At 45.6% G+C, this 17,678-nt stretch overlaps 1 protein-coding gene across 3 annotated transcripts in view; it reads right to left on the bottom strand.

Annotated features, from left to right (window-relative positions):
* Window positions 1–2,075: 2,075 nt before the first annotated feature.
* The window catches only part of PLCXD1 (phosphatidylinositol specific phospholipase C X domain containing 1), a 68,518-nt gene continuing 52,915 nt past the window's right edge, over window positions 2,076–17,678 (bottom strand). For 2 of the 3 annotated variants that reach the window (XM_069757859.1, XM_069757861.1), the window contains exon 7: window positions 2,076–5,388. In XM_069757859.1, coding sequence (XP_069613960.1) covers window positions 5,123–5,388 — 266 coding nt within the window. In that variant the 3' untranslated portion in view covers window positions 2,076–5,122. The remainder of the gene's footprint in view (window positions 5,389–17,678) is intronic. The other variant, XM_069757862.1, reaches the window with a different exon arrangement.

Here is a 17,678-nt window from a genome sequence, read left to right as displayed (position 1 = left end):
CATTTTTCAAGCTACTTTAACACAAAATTGCGGCTGAAATATTGATTTGTCATAGCCGGTAATAATTTTATCGTGTTTAGCAGCAAAGATTGAGACAGTATGCCAAATTTCAGCATCATAGCCAGTATAGAACTCTAATGGCTACGTGCCAAAGTTTGCAAAATCCTTTTAGCTGAAGCCGAAGGCTTGGTGGAACCTCCAGTGAAAGGTCAACAGTGCCCAATGTATTTGAGATCTGGCCCTAAAAATTTACAGAACCTCTTTTCAAACATACATGTACATCCTTATAAATTTTCCGCAAAATCGGAGAAGGTAGAGTGGGGACGATTTTTAAAACTGGTCCACTTGATGTGGAATGACCCTATTGCTAGATACCATTCTGCAGTGTACTTTAAGCATGCTCGGATTCCGAAAATGACCCAATGAAGAACATGTATAACAAAATATATACAAAAACCTGATATCACAATGTAAACCCTCATACATAAGGCATATCCCATATAGCAGTGTTTTTCAACCAGTGTGCCGCGGCACACTAGTGTGCCGCGACACATGGTCAAGTGTGCCGCGGGGAACGGGAGTCAGCTGTTCTCTGTGCCGACTGTCAAGCTGACAGCCGGCACAGAGAAGCTGCAGCGCGCCGGCTCCCGGAGATCAATTGTACTCGCAGACATCTACCAGCTGCGAGTACAATTGAGGCTCTGACCGCTGGGTCAGAGCGACGCCAGCAGCGTGATCAAGTCATGTGATCACGCTGCTGACGTCACTATCCGGCGCGCAGGAGAAAGAAGAGACTTGGTGGTAAGTGCTCCTGTGCTGTGGAGCTGAAGACACTGAAGATTCAGCGTGGGGCGGGTTTATGGGGAGTATGTGGGGGGATTTATTAAGTGTGTGGGGGGATTTATTAAGTGTGGGGGGATTTATTCAGTGTGTGGGGGGGATTTATTCAGTGTGTGGGGGGGATTTATTCAGTGTGTGGGGGGGGATTTATTCAGTGTGTGGGGGGATTTATTCAGTGTGTGGGGGGGATTTATTCAGTGTGTGGGGGGGATTTATTCAGTGTGTGGGGGGGATTTATTCAGTGTGTGGGGGGATTTATTCAGTGTGTGGGGGGGATTTATTCAGTGTGTACGTGGGGGGGGGGGCTGGAATTTATTTAGCATGTGTGGGGCAGGGTGCATTTATTCTGTGGAAGGGGATGGATTTATTCTATCGGAAGGGCAGTGGATATATTCTGTGGGGGTGAGTGGGGAGATGGGGGTGGACACAGTAGCGAGGGGAAAAATGTGTGCTGACAGTACTGGGAGCAACGGTGATGGGATGTGTGAGGACAGTATGGGGAGTCGGGGGAATGTGTGAGGAGGAAATATGGAGAGAGCAAAGGGGTATGTTAGCAGGGGGGGATGTACAGGAGGAGGCTATTAGAAATGTGTGCAGACAGTATGGGGGGATGAAAGTGTGAGTGGACACATAATAGATACTGAGTAGTGTGAGGGTAACAGCCAGGAGGAGACAGTATGCCAAGTAGGAGGAGTGTAATGAAGGGGCACAGTAGAGAGACTGGGCTCTCTATGAGGGACACAGTATGAGAAGGCAGCGTGAAGTATGGAAAAAAGAGAGAGGGTAGTGTGGATGGCATGTACCATAAGAGGGACAGTGAGGGTCATATTATGTGCTGGGAATAAAGTGAGGGGCAATTATTTACTCAGGGGCTCAGCCTAGGGCAGATATTGTTATTCCGGAGCATTATAATAACACTGCTATCTTTAAGGGTGTTGTGTCGGGATGTGCTGCAGAAGACAGGAGAAGATGGAAGTCTGCAGAAACGAGCTCTGCCGGTGGATGAGAAGAGTCATCATGGCATCTGGACAAGGTGAAGATGAAAAGAAAGAGGCGACTCCACAAACAACGTCATCTATCAGGTACCTGGATGTAAATGTGTTTTTTTTGTGATACTAATTCTCATTTTTATTTGTTAGGAACATTAAAGGGGATGTCCAAGGTTGTGATGAGTCTGCAGTCATACTATGTGACTGCAGACTTCTGAATTCTCACAGTGCACACTGCTATCATAATTCTCTGATGTTGGTGATTTACATACATGCGGTCACGTGCTGACTAGACATGTGTGGCCTCATTCAATGAAAATGAATTGACTGAGGCCGGACACGTCTAGTTAGAATGTGGCCAGAAGTATCCAAATCACATACTTGTGCTGTCATGACCGTCCACTCTGGCCACCGGCAAGGGAGAATCCTGAAAGTGTGCAGTGCTTGCGCTGTGAGAATTCAGAAGCCTGCAGTCACATAGAATGACTGCAGACTTTCATCTCAAACCTGGACGCACCATTTTGTGCCATTTTGGTTGGTGGTGTGCCTCGGGATTTTTTAAGTATAAAAAGTGTGCCGCGGCTAAAAAAAGGTTGAAAATCACTGCCATATAGAATAAAGGGCATATTGAAGATTGAAGAGGGCAAACACGCCTATCGAAGATAAGATATAAAGGGTATAATACCAATTGTTGAAATGATCCAGTGTGTCAAGAAATAAGATGTGACCAAAGGGTCTAACAATCATAGAAAATATAAAGCCAGCTGCTGGAGAATAGTCAGGGCTAATACGCCCAAGTAAAAGACAAGAGAAGGGGGGTGAGGCAAGAGCCCCACGCGTATCGCAGCACTACACCACCTACAAACAAGGTGGGGGCTCCTCGCCATGGGCATAACTACAGCGGTCGCAGCTGCAATCGCAAGGTCGCCTACTGACGCTCGCAAATACTCTTCGGACACATGTTTAGCTGATGTGTATTGGAGCACATGGACCCATTGGGTCCGTGAGTGTCAATACACGTTACCGACCAATCAGAGGCTAAAAGCTGACATGGTCATGCAGATGACTGGGAGCGCATGGCAGTGATATCATGCGCTCCTGTCGCTTGCACGCTGAAGTCAGCTGCCGGCTTCAGAAGAGGATGCTGTGTGGCGGGGGTGCGGATGGGAGGAGAGTTATACGGTGGCCATACTACTACATGGATGACTATGGGCTGTGCATTATACTACACGGAGGACTATGAGCTGAGCATTGTATATAGAGGTGCATTATATACTAAATAGAGGAAAATGGGGGGGGTATATTTTATGGAGGACTAAGGGCTGTGAATTATACTAATATGAAGGACTATTCACTGTGAATTATACTATATGGACTATGAGCTGAGCATTATACTATATGGAGGACTAAGCGATGCATTATCCTATATGTATGGTATTATACACTGCTCAAATAAATAAAGGGAACACAAAACACCACATCCTAGATATCACTGATTGAAATATTTCAGTTGCAAATCTTTATTCATGACATAGTGGAATGTGTGAGAATAAAACATAAAAATGATCAATGTACATCAAAATGAATATTCCATGGAGGTTTGGATTTGGAATGATACTCAAAATCAAAGTTTGAAAATCAAATTACAGGCTGATAAATTTCAGTGGAAATGCCTCAAGACAAGGAAATGATGTTCTGTTTTGTGTGTGTGGCCTCCCTACAACACCTGTGCATGCTCCTGATGAGGCAGCGGATGGTCTGCTGAGGGATCTCCTCCTAGACCTGGACTAAAGCATCCGCCAACTCCTGGACAGTCTGTGGTGCCACATGACGTTAGTGGATGATGTGAGACATGATGTCCCAGATGTGTTCAATCGGATTCAGGGCTGGGGAACGGCGGGCCAGTCCATAGCTTCAATGCCTTCATCTTGCAGGAACTGCTGACACACTCCAACCACATGAGGTCTGATATTGTCCTGCATAAGGTGGAACCCAGGGCCAACCGCACCAGCAAATGGTCTCACAAGGAGTCTGAGGATCTCATCTCTGTACCTAATGGCAGTTAGGCTACCTCTGGTGAGCACACGGAGGGCTGCGCGGAAGTTCAAAGAAATGCCACCCCACACCATTACTGACCCACTGCCAAGCCGGTCATGCTGAAGGATGTTGTAGGCAGCAGATCACTCTCCATGGCATCTCCAGACTCTGTCACATGTGCTCAGTGTGAACCTGCTTTTATTTGTGAAGAGCACAGGGCGCCAGTGGTGAATTAGCCAATCCTGGTGTTCTGAGGCAAATGCCAATCCTCCTGCACGGTGTGGGGCTGTGAGCACAACCCCCATTTGTGGATGTCGGGCACTCAGACCATCCTTATGGAGTCGGTTTCTAACCGTTTGTGCAGACACATGCACATTTGTGGCCTGCTGGAGGTCATTTTGCAGGGCTCTTGAAGTGCTCCTCCTGTTCCTCCTTGCACAAAGGCTGAGGTAGCGGTCCTGCTGCTGGGTTGTTGCCCTCCTACTGCCCCCTTCACGTCTCTTGGTGTACTGGCCTGTTTCCTGGTAGTGCCTCGAGCCTCTAGACACTACGCTGACAGACACAGCAAACCTTGCCACAGCTCGCATTGATGTGCCATCCTGGATGAGCTGCACTACTAGAGCCACTTGTGTGAAAGCACAACCAACATTCAAAAGTGACCAAAACATAAGCCAGAAAGCATTGGTACTGAGATGTGGTCTGTGGTCCCCACCTGCAGAACCACTCTTTTATTGAGTGTGTCTTGATAATTGCCAATAATTTCCATCTGTAGTCTATTCCATTTGCACAATAGCATGTGAAATTGTCAAACAGTGTTGCTTCCTAAGTGGACAGTTTGATTTCACAGAACTTTGACTTACTTGGATTTATATTCTGTTGTTTGTTTCCTTTATTTTTTTGAGCAGTGTATAATTTACAATTGATATTACTCATGTAATGTAAGAAGTGAAATCTTTGGCATTGTACTATACCTATATTTCTGTGCATCATGAATCGTGGTATGTGTTAAAGGGGCCCACTTGACTCTTTCGCCTGGGCCCACAAAAACCTGGAGCCGGCCCTGCAGAGAAGTGACAAGAGAACCACGGATAACAGATGAAGGCAGTGGCTGCAAAGTATAAGACGAGGGGCACAGAACTTATATTAGCAGCACCACTTTAACACTGAAATAAAAAAAAGATGGAGTGGTGCTTTAAGTATAGGGCATATTGCTATTCATACATCTTTAACTGAGAAGTGCAAAATACTACAATATTTCAAGTCTTATAGCTAAGCAGTGCATCAGTTCTGTCCAGAAGCTTCTTATTGAGTTTAATCACCGCAGAAACAAAGTCATCAGATCCAATAAGATCTTCTGCAATAATATTGGTGGCATCACCGCTCCCTCCTGGATGTTGCTTCTGTATCCACTTGTACAAAAATGGAAGTTTAGGCAAAGTCATGCTTTTCATGGAACCAAATGGATGTTTTAAGATGTAAGACCAATTCTCCGTTAAATTAAGGCCAGCCACAAAAAATCCATCTGTAAAATATAGTACATTCAGAATCAAAGACAAAACAATTTTTTCAGTCCACTTATTTTAAACACTATTATACACCGTATTGATTACATAGTAATCTTTAGCAATCAGATAGACTCCGTTAAAGACTATAGAATTTTCTGTTTTTAAGTTGTTTTCCGTTATATCCCTTCCCACAGCGCAACACATGGGAATTCACTGCTCTGCAAGCAGATAGAACAGGTGAAACTTTTAGGGCATGTTCACACATCATGTTTTTTCTTGTGTCCATGAAAACGCAGCATTTTACTGTCCTGGCAAAGTGGATGAAATTTCTAAATCTTGATGCAGATTCTGTATATATTTTTCTTTCCAGATTTGAATCTGTTTTGCAGCATTTTTCACCCATTCTAATGAAAGGAAAAAAAATGCACAGAAAGATGTTTCTTGCCAGGAGAGACATGCTGTATTTTTTGGACTATAAGACGCACCAGACCATAAGATGAACCTAGGTCTTAGAGGAGGAAAATAGGAAAAAAATGAAGCAAAAAATGTGGTCAATTCTGTACTTAATATCCCGGTATATATCGTCCCCTCATCCCCATCCTTATATGCATGCCCCCCCCCATCCTTATCCTGGTATGCATGGCTGCCTCATCCCTACGCTGTTATGCATGGCCCCTCTCATCCCCATCCTGGTGTGCATGGCCCCCTCATCGCTATCCTGGCATGCGTGCCCCCTCATCTTTATCCTGGTATGCATGGCCCCTCTGATCCCCATCAAGCTATCCATGGCCCCATCCTTATCCTGATATGATTGGCCCCCATCCCCATTCTGGTATACATGGTCCCATCCTTATCCTTGTATGACTGGCCTCCATCTCTATCCTGGTATGCATGGCCCCATCAGATAAACTTTAAAATAAAAAACAAACATTACACTTACCTACCTGCACTCCCTCGCAGCGTCTTGTTCTGGTGCCAGCAGCTGATTTATGCTTGTAAACAGCGCATGGCAGGGACGTCATGGGATGCGTGCAAGCAGAGGACAGCTGCCAGAATATGCACTGCTCTCCACGCCGAGACTATGTGCGTGGAGGGCAGTGATTATTCATTGCTCTTTAGTAGCGAGCACAGTGTCAGCCACCTGCTTCCTGCAGCTGCCGGGCTTTCACATGTTAGCTACTAAAGGAAATGAATATTCACTGCATTCCACGCCTGTGAGAGTGGAGAGCATTGAATATTCATTTCCTTTAGTAGCAGGGACAGCCTGGCAGCTGTAGGAAGCTGATGCCTGCGACTCACACTGCGCGCTACTGAAGAGCAATGAATACTCACTGCCCTCAACGCACATAGTCCCGGCGTGGAAAGCAGTGAGTATTCCGGCAGCTGTCCTTGGCTTGTAAGCAGCGCATGACATCCCTGCCATGCACTGCTTACAAGAGTAAAGCAGTTTCTGGCACCGGAACAAGATCCTGCGAAGGAACGCAGGTTGGTAAGTGTAATGTTTTGGGGTTTTGTTTGTTTTTCTGATGCAGCCATACATACCAGGATAAGGATGGGGCCATGCATACCAGGACAGGGATGGGGCCCAATCATACCAGGATAAGAATGGGGCCATGCATACCAAGATTCTATTATAGAGAAATTAATATTCACTGCTCACCACTCCTATGGGCGTGGAATGGAGTGAATATTAATTTATCTTTAGTAGCGAACACAGGAGTTAGCTGCAACCGCCGGCCCCTCACTCCTGTGACCCACTGCTCCCCCACCACAACCAGAACATGTTCATCGGGACTATAAGTCGCACTCCCATTTTCCTTCACATTCTTGGAGGAACAAAGTGCATCTTTTAGTCCGAAAAATACGGTATTTTATGCAGAAATTTCGGAAGCAAATACATACACACATAACCTTAATCAAACACAATACTATATTGGTAATGAACAGAGCTGAGGTTGAACATGTGCACCATTATAATGGGATAAAAGCTCCCTTTTCTGCCGATTAGGCCTCTTTTCCATTTGCGAGAAACACCTCCGTGTCTCGCATGTGAAAACCAAGCTCTGGTGCCGACACTCCAGAGCGAAGTGTGCGGCCGCAGAGCAACACATGGAGCTGCAAGCGACGCTCCCAAGTGCCGGCACCAGAGCTTTGTGTTCACATGCGAGACACGAACGTGTTTCTCGCAAGTGGAAAAGAGGCCTTAGTGTGGGTCTCAGCATAGGTGGAAACTTGTTTTAACCGGATAATTGCTTTAAAAGTACCAGACCTCAGTAATTAGGTGTTACCTAAATAGGATGAGTTTTTAAACTACATTTTCCCTGAGAAAGCAATTAGTCTACATAGTTATTTGACTACAAAACCTACAAGAAACAAAATGAGCAAAAACCCCTGCTGTAACTAAATAAGTAAAAAGCAAAAGTGCATCTAAATAACACAGAGTTTTTAGTAATACTGTTTGTGATCAAAAATAGCATAAAAGCCATCTCACCTCGACAAGGTGACCCTGATCGGGATGGTCCTATGCTGTCTAATATTAAAAACCTTACCATGTGTCAGGGTTGACTTCAGTGTGTAAATAGTTATTTGATTGCTTATCGGTCCTACTTTCTATGGTTTATAGTTAATGTACACTGTTTGCTGAATTATTAGGCAAGTTGTATTTTAGAGGATTATTTTTATTATTGATCAACAACTATGTTCTCTATTAACCCAAAAGATTCGTAAATATCAATATTTATAATATTTTTGGAAGTTGGAGTGGGTTTATTTTAAGATTTGGCTATCTTAGGAGGATATCTGTTTGTGCAGGTAACTATTACTGTGCAGAATTATTAGGCAACTTAATAAAAAACAAACAAATATATTCCCATCTCACTTGTTTATTTTCACTAGGTAAACCAATATAACTGCACAAAATTTAGAAATAAACATTTCTGACATGCAAAAACAAAACCCAAAAAATTATTGACCAATATAGCCGCCTTTCTTTATGATGACACTAAACAGCCTTCCATCCATAGATTCTGTCAGTTCCTTGATCTGTTTACGATCAACATTGCATGCAGCTGCCACCACAGCCTCCCAGACATTGTTCCAAGAGGTGTACTATTTTCCCTCCCTGTAGATCTCACATTTTATGAGGGACCACAGGTTCTCTATGGGGTTCAGATCAGGTGAACAAGGGGGCCATGTCATTATTTTTTCTTCTTTGAGATCTTTACTGGCCAGCCACACTGTGAAGTAGTTGGAGGCATGCGATGGAGCATTGTCCTGCATGAAAATCATGTTTTTCTTGAACGATACCGTCTTCTTCCTGTACCACTGCTTGAAAAAGTTGTCTTCCAGAAACTGGCAGTAGGTCTGGGAGTTGAGCTTCACTCCATCCTCAACCCGAAAAGGTCCCACAAGTTCATCTTTGATGATACCAGCCCATACCATTACCCCACCTCCACCTTGCTGGCATCTGAGTCGGAGTCGAGCTCTCTGCCCTTTACTGATCCAGCCTCTGGCCCATCAAGAGTCACTCTCATTTCATCAGTCCATAAAACCTTTGAAAAGTCAGTCTTAAGATATTTAATAATAAATAATAATAATCTTTATTTTTATATAGCGCTAACATATTCCGCAGCGCTTTACAGTTTGCACACATTATCATCACTGTCCCCAATGGGGCTCACAATCTATAATCCCTAACAGTATGTCTTTGGAATGTGGGAGGAAACCGGAGTACCCGGAGGAAACCCACGCAAACACGGAGAGAACATACAAACTCTTTGCAGATGTTGTCCTGGGTGGGATTAGAACCCAGGACCCCAGCGCTGCAAGGCTGCAGTGCTAACCACTGCGCCACCGTGCTGCCCATTTCTTGGCCCAGTCTTGACGTTTTATCTTATGTTTCTTATTCAAAGGTGGTCGTACCCGGTCAGGACCTATGGCATCTAGTTACCTCCTGATGAACTGCAGATTGCGGGGAAACGTGTCGGGCTATATATATATCAGGATCAGATAAGTTTGACTCACAGTATAATTTGATTCTTTCCACTGTGATATTTGTCAATGCGACATTGTCTCAGCAGATCGCTCTGTTATGCCCACGGGTGTAGCAGTATCAAAGCCTAGTAGGACATCTACATTATATGTACTATCATTGTGGGAATTTACATGATATGTACCGTTATTGTGGAAAGTGTGTTTTTTTTTGTTTGTTTGTTTTTTGGGAGCAATATCTATGGCTGATCACAGATATTTTTGTTGCTTAATTTTGCTATACAATATCCCTGCTGAATCTGGTCTATTAAATGTATATATCTAAAAAGACTCTTCATCCCCATTCTATCTGCATATTGTTTTCCAACCTTGTGGCTTAAGGTACCTTCACACTCAGCGACGCTGCAGCGATACCGACAACGATGTCGATCGCTGCAGCGTCGCTGTTTGGTCGCTGGAGAGCTGTCACACAGACAGCTCTCCAGCGACCAACAATCCCGAGGTCCCCGGTAACCAGGGTAAACATCGGGTTAAGCGCAGGGCCGCGCTTAGTAACCCGATGTTTACCATGGTTACCAGCGTAAACGTTAAAAAAACAAACACTACTTACCTTCAGCTGTCTGTCCTCCGGCGCTCTGCTTTCCTCTGCACTGTCAGCGCCGGTCAGCCGGAAAGCAGAGCGGTGACGTCACCGCTGTGCTTTCCGGCTGGCCGGCGCTGACACAGGATGCAGGAGGAGTGCAGAGAAGCAGAGCGCCGGGGACAGACAGCTGAAGGTAAGTATGTAGTGTTTGTTTTTTTAACATTTACGCTGGTAACCAGGGTAAACATCGGGTTACTAAGCTCGGCCCTGCGCTTAGTAACCCGATGTTTACCCTGGTTACCAGTGAAGACATCGCTGAATCGGCGTCACACACGCCGATCCAGCGATGTCAGCGGGAGATCCAGCGACAAAATAAAGTGCTGGACTTTCCTCAGCGACCAACGATCTCCCAGCAGGGGCCTGATCGTTGGTCGCTGTCACACATAACGATTTCCTTAACGATATCGTTGCTACGTCACAAAAAGCAACTATATCGTTAACGATATCGTTATGTGTGAAGGTACCTTTAGGGTTGTGATAGGGTAGTTAGGGTTAGACTATGGTGAGTAGGGGCGCCAAATCGCTCTTTAGGGTGCCAACCCCCACAGATAGGTAGGTTATCAGCCAGGCCAATTGCAGGGACTTTGTAGGCAAATTTTTTGGTCATTTAGTTGTGGCATCTAGCTTGGTATGTTTACACTGGGTAGGTGATTTTTTTTTAATTATACTACAAACTGGAACCGCGCTTAGGTGGTGCAGGTAACTCACCCCTACTCGCAGGGGTGCAGTAAACCTGAGCACAGCAATGAATGCAGACACTGAAATGACCCACTGTGGATAGTGTGCCAAGTGCGCCACAGAACAACAAACTGCCCCCCTGACGGTAGCGATATAACTGCACACTGTATAAGCAACAATCCTCGCTCCTCCAATATAAATGATACCAGCCGGCGCGGCGGCCGTACACGCTATAATAGTGATAATAGGAATGTGGCCCTTACCGTATGCTGAATAAACTGGAATGCCCGGCTGGTCCTAGTAAATGTAGGGAGGGTGTGCGATACTCCTACCTGTGGCCGAGGCGGAATCAGAAGCGGGGCGAGTGTGAAGTTGGTGTCCGGAGGGTAGGCACACTGGTGTGTGCTCAGGCGAGACCGGGACAAAGAGACGCAGGTAAAGTGCAGAGCCAGGGAACGTCCCGGCCGGAGGCGTGCCTGGTTGCAATTAGAAACCAAGATGGCCGCCGCTGACTGGCAGCGTGTGACGTCACAGGCCAAGGGAGCCTCGCTGGGATCAAAAAGACTAACCGACGCGTTTAGAAGGGAAAACGCCCTTCTTCCTCAGGGTTACAGCCCAGCGGCGACTCCTATTCTATATATACCCTCGCCACCTCTATGGGCCCACCCACCAGAACTCTAGACCCGCCCCAGTCAATACAATGGCCGTGCAACTCCAATAAAAGCACATCAGCACATCATAGTATTAATCCCTCAAATTGGAGAACAACTGATCCCTAACTATTAAATATTAATTGGGCATATAACCCGATATTTGTACGTATGGATAGGCGTCCACCAGCTCTCTAAAAAATACGAGTAACCAAAAACAAAAGCCCTATACATAAAATTATAACTTTAATAGTAAAACATTAAAAACACTTTAAAAATGCACTGACACGGCCAAAGGCGCAAATATGACGCCCTAACAAAAAAAAAATTATATAAAAATACGATAAAATAAAATATGGATATATACCTTAAAAATCATATATGGGCCTAATACATATAATGACCGGGACACGGAATTCAGAGGTCCTCACTGCACAATACCCCCTCGAGAGGCTGTCTACAGTCGTTGTAATAAATAATCAGTAATAAAATACAATAAAATAGAATAGTCTGTACTATACAACGCAGGTAGTATTTAGCCTAAGCCTTTAAAATGCGTATAATTCAAAATCATGATTCAGGCCCTTAGGGGCAAGGCAGTCCAATCTGAATATCCATTCTGACTCAATCTTGGACATTTGTTTCACGAAATTGCCCCCCCTCAAATTTTGGTGAACTTTTTGAATCCCACAAAATAACAAGTCCCTAACACTCCCATTGTGTACCTCTTGGAAGTGGCGGGATAGGGGGTGGCCCAAGAATCCCTTCTGAATATTTCTCAGGTGTTCCCTAATTCGAACCATAAGCTTTCTTTTGGTCCTACCCACATACAGTTTCCCGCAAGGGCATTGGATCAAATAGATTATCCCCATTGAGAAACATGTAATCCTATCCCGAATGTCAAATGTCAACGTGCCACTAGAGTCCCTGAATGTGATTTGGCAACTTTTCTCAATCCCTGTGTGTATGCAACCAAAACACCCCCCACATGGCATAAAACCCCCGTTAGGTCTGGATTTTAGACTACCCACCGGGTCCTGTTTGTTATAGGCCAATTTGGCTGTGGCCTGTTCCACCAGTGGCAAAGGGTAACCCTTCTCCAGGAATTGCTGTGTAAGATGCCCAGATTCATGATCGAAGTCATTGAGATTAGTGCAGTTACGTCGAATCCTGGTGAATTGTCCCTTTGGAATGTTCGTGAGCCACACCGGAAGGTGGCAGCTGCTAGTGTGAATAAAGCTATTTGAATCCACTTCCTTCCGGTAACATTTTGTGCAAAGGTGGCCCTCTTCCACGAAGATGGTCAAATCCAGGAAATTGATGGTACTGCCGCTAATAGTGGGTGTAAACTCCAGGCCAAATTGGTATTTAGGCCATGAAGGAATGAGTCCAGGTCAACCCTGGAGCCCTCCCACACAAGTATGACGTCATCTATGAATCGACGCCACAGTGCTACCCCCGTACGTAGCTGGCCCTTATCATAGATGGCTGACTCCTCCCACTTGGCTACATATAGGTTGGCGAACGCGGGGGCAAACCGTGTCCCCATTGCCGTACCCCATTGTTGTAGGAAGAAACGGCCTCCTCTGGATGTTCAGTCATCTGGGTTGTGGTGGATCGTTTTTCGAAGATGGCGCATTTTGTTCCGTTACCTGGTCTTCCGTCTGCTTCAGAGCTCACTGATCATTTCATTCAACATATCTTTCATCTTCACGGGTTTCCTCTCCATATCGTATCCGACAGGGGTGTCCAGTTCACCTCCAAATTCTGGAGAGCACTTTTTAGGTCTGTACAAGTGGAGCTGGACTTCTCTTCCGCATATCATCCTCAATCCAATGGGCAAGTAGAGAGGACCAATCATATTCTGACAGGATGCTTGCGTCACTTCGTCAACGTACATCATGATGACTGGATCAAGTTGCTGCCTTGGGCAGAATTCTCGTACAACAATCAAGTAAGTGAGTCTTCTGGAATATCTCCCTTTCAGATTGTGTTTGGGCTCCAACCCAGGATTCCGCTTCCCATCTCTGGGTCTGGCGTTCCTGCAGCTGATACCTTTACGGAGGAATTCTCGAAAATATGGAGCGACACCAAGGTTGCCTTAGAGAGAGCTTCACTACATATGAAGAAGTATGCGGACAAAAGACATCTGGAGGCTCCTTCCTTCCGGCCAGGAGATAAGGTATGGCTCTCCTCCAAATATATCCGTCTGAAGATGCCCTCTTACAAACTGGGTCCCCGCTTCATCGGTCCTTTTGAAGTCCTGAAATGGATTAACGCAGTCTCGTACAAATTGAAACTGCCGGCTTCCTTACGTGTGCTTAATTCTTTTCATGTTTCCCTCCTCAAACCCGTACTTTTGAGTTCATTTTTTAAAGATCCTGGTTCCACTCCGGATCCCGTCAGTGAGGAGGATGTTTTTGAGGTACAGAATATCTTGGCTTCTAAAAGGATAAGGGGTAAGAGCTATTTTTTGGTGGATTGGAGGGGCTTCGGTCCTGAGAAGTCATGGGAGCCTAGAGAGAATATCCGTGCTCTTCTTCTACTGAAAAAATTCTACGCAGGCTTGAAAAAGAGAGGGGCCTAAAGAGGGGGATACTGTTACACCCGGTCTGTTTAATGTACCTCCAGGGGGTCTCCGTCGGGACTCTCGCTCTGTACTGGCTTCACGCTGTCTTCACTGCCCCTGAAGAAGCCGGTTTACTGGCGACACGCGTTGGGCTCTTGTGCCCGGTGTTTACCCCCCTTTCATTGCCACCTGCTTATTTTATCCTGTTACCTTCACCAGGAACGCTGCCTTGGACACCTGACTTATTCCATCAGGTAGTATAGGATGTTTCTTCTCATCCAGGCCACTTTTTATAGGGCTTTATAGGGGGTCTCTTTGTACTAGGGCATTACTGCCTCTCTAGTAGATCCCCTAGCTATGGACTGACCAGGCAGCTCTTGTTTATAGGGGGACACCGTGGCTTGACCTTATTTTGGGTCTTGGTTTCATTTGCTTTGTACTTCATAGTGCAATTTTAATTGTTTTTAACCCTTTTTTGCAGTGTTCTTGTGTGGTACAATAATAAAGTTGTTATATTGTGATATTATTTGCATGGTGATCCCTTCTTTTGTGCATGCTATTCTTCTCTTGTTTGTTGTATTATGTTCTTGTAGCATGCTGTAGGTGATCCCTGGCGGCGGTGCCTGCCTATATTTTGTGGTTTATACAAGGCTTCACGCTGTCTGGACGCAGCCCCCACCCCTCCTTCCTCTCCTGCTTCCTGGCGTGCGACAAGCAGGTTCCCTGGCAGGGTTCTTAAAGAGACAGTGTGCATTTTCCAAATGTTGCCTCTAACCAATGGTGTGTGTTTGTCTATTATTTCTAGCCCTTCCACCATAGGGAGGGCGCCGGAGCAACAAGTATCTACTGTTGCTAACTTCCGGTTCCGGTTATCCTGCACTTCTGTTTCTGAAATATCTGCAAGGAACTCCGCTTATTCTGTCTGTCTCCACAGATCTTCTGCTACCAGTCACCCGGCTATTCTGGACTGCATCCGCAGTATCTACGCTGGACCCGTCTAGTCCTGCCAGTCCGCCAGCCTCACTTCCGGACCACGCCAGTACCCCCGGCGCCAGCTTCTACACCCGGTATCCTCCAGTCAACTCTGCAATACCCGCTAACCTTGCTGGTCCGTCTGTTCCGCTGGGACAGCCGCCATGAGTATGGGGTCTAACTGAAGGTAGCACCTGTGTCCTCCAGGCATTTCATTCTGTCCCTGTTCGAGGGGACTTACTAAGGGTGTCTGGGGCTCACGCCTTCGGAGCCCCCCGGACTGTGGTCTAGTGGTTCCACATCAAACTTTAATAAATACGAATGTGAACTTCTACATCTGTGCCTCCGTTTCCATTCGTTACAATTTTCCTCAATTCATGGGCAGTTATTTTGTGCCTTTTTTGCCCAACACGCTTCTTGCGACCCTGTTGTCTATTTGCCATGAAACGCTGATTGTTCAGTGATCACACTTCAAAAGTTTGGCAATTTCAAGACTGCTGTATTCCTCTGCAAGACATCTCACAATTTTGGACTTTTCAGAGCCCGTCAAATCTCTCTTCTGACCCATTTTGCCAAAGGAAAGGAAGTTGCCTAATAATTAAGCACACCTTATATAGGGTTTTGATGTTATTAGACAACACCCCTCCTCATTACAGAGATGCACATCACCTGATTTACTTAATTGGTAGCTGGCTCTCAAGTCTGAACAGCTTGGAGTAGAACAACATGTATAAAACGTATCATGTGATCAAAATACAACTTGCCTAATAATTCTGCACACAGTGTATTTAAACATGTAAAGTTAAAATGCAGGAAAAAAACATTTTATGTAGAAGTGTGTTTTTCTTATTTACATTAAGGTCATTTTAGAAATGTATTGTTCAAAATGGCAAAGATACCCTAGGGGAGGACTGGTGTCACAGGAGAAAATCTGCACAACACTGCAGAAAATCATGAGATTTTCCACGGTTTCACATTTTAGATTTTTGTGTGAAGTCGCACTATCACATATTTATGTAGCTGCAAGTCTAAAAACACTTTTTGGACCTGTATATGTAAGTGAACTTTACATTTTGGAAACCTATCAAATTCATTATTTTTGTTTTGTGCTATATTGTTCTACAAGAACAATATAGAAAAGAACAATAAAGCGTAAAACAAAAAAAAGCTTAAAAAAAGAAATATCATATATACTCGAGTATAAGCCGAGATTTTCAGCCCAAATTTTTGGGCTGAAAGTGCCCCTCTCGGCTTATACTCGAGTCAAGGTGGGTGGCAGGGTCGGCGGGTGAGGGGGTGAGGGCGCTGAGGCATACTTACCTGCTTCCAGCGATCCTGGCGCTCCCCCTGCCTGTCACACTGTCTTCGGGTGCTGCAGCTCTTCCTGTCAGCGGTCACGTGGGACCGCTCATTAGAGAAATGAATAGGCGGCTCCACCTCCCATAGGGGTGGAGCCGCCTATTCATTTCTCTAATCAGCGGTAACGGTGACTGCTGATAGAGGAAGAAGCTGCGGCACCGAAGACAGCTGTACGGGGGAAGGAGCCGGATGCCGGGAGCAGGTAAGTATCGCATATTTACCTGTCCACGTTCCAGCCGCCGGGCGCCGCTCCATCTTCCCGGCGTCTCTGCGCTCTGACTGTGCAGGTCAGAGGGCGCGATGACGCATATAGTGTGCGCGGCGCCCTCTGCCTGATCAGTCAGAGCGGAGAAACGCCGGGAGTGGACGCCGGGAGCTGCAAGCAAGAGAGGTGAGTATGGCATTTTTTTTTTTTTACTGCAGCAGCGGCAATGGCAGAGCTTTCTATGGGGAAATATGAACGGTGCAGAGCACTATATGAGGCACAGCTATAGGGAAATATGAACGGTGCAGAGCACTATATGGCAGAGCTATGGGGAACTATGAACGGTGCAGAGCACTATATGGCAGAGCTATGGGGCAATATGAACGGTGCAGAGCACTATATGGGGCACAGATATGGGGAAATATGAACGGTGCAGAGCACTATATGGCACAGCTATGGGGAACTATGAACGGTGCAGAGCACTATATGGCACAGCTATGGGGCAATATGAACGGTGCAGAGCACTATATGGCAGCTATGGGGAAATATGAACGGTGCAGAGCACTATATGGCAGCTATGGGGAAATATGAACGGTGCAGAGCACTATATGGCACAGCTATGGGGCAATATGAATGGTGCAGAGCACTATGTGGCAGAGCTATGGGGAAATATGAACAGTGCAGAGCACTATATGGCACAGCTATGGGGCAATAATGAACGGTGCAGAGCACTATATGGCACAGCTATGGGGAAATATGAACAGTGCAGAGCACTATATGGCACAGCTATGGGGCAATAATGAACGGTGCAGAGCACTATATGGCACGGCTATGGGGAAATAATGAACGGTGCAGAGCACTATATGGCACGGCTATGGGGCAATAATGAACGGTGCAGAGCACTATATGGCACAGCTATGGGGAAATAATGATCTATTTTTATTTTTGAAATTCACCGGTAAATGCTGCATTTCTACCCTAGGCTTATACTCGAGTCAATAAGTTTTCCCAGTTTTTTGTGGCAAAATTAGGGGGGTCGGCTTATACTCGGGTCGGCTTATACTCGAGTATATACGGTAACCACAAATGCAATAATGAGTCATTCTTTTATGGTTTAAAAAATGTACATGGGATATTACTAATCTAAGGATGCCAAAAAAATTCTGGTCATATTCCCCAAAATAAAACTTGTCAGCATACAGAGGATAAAATACTGAGAACACCAAACTCTCCCTTTAGGC

The sequence above is a fragment of the Ranitomeya imitator genome, chromosome 3 (assembly GCF_032444005.1).
Source record: "Ranitomeya imitator isolate aRanImi1 chromosome 3, aRanImi1.pri, whole genome shotgun sequence".
In the NCBI taxonomy this organism is placed as follows: domain Eukaryota; kingdom Metazoa; phylum Chordata; class Amphibia; order Anura; family Dendrobatidae; genus Ranitomeya; species Ranitomeya imitator.
Note: the sequence above shows the minus strand (reverse complement) of the source record. Positions and strands in the feature narration are given on the sequence as shown.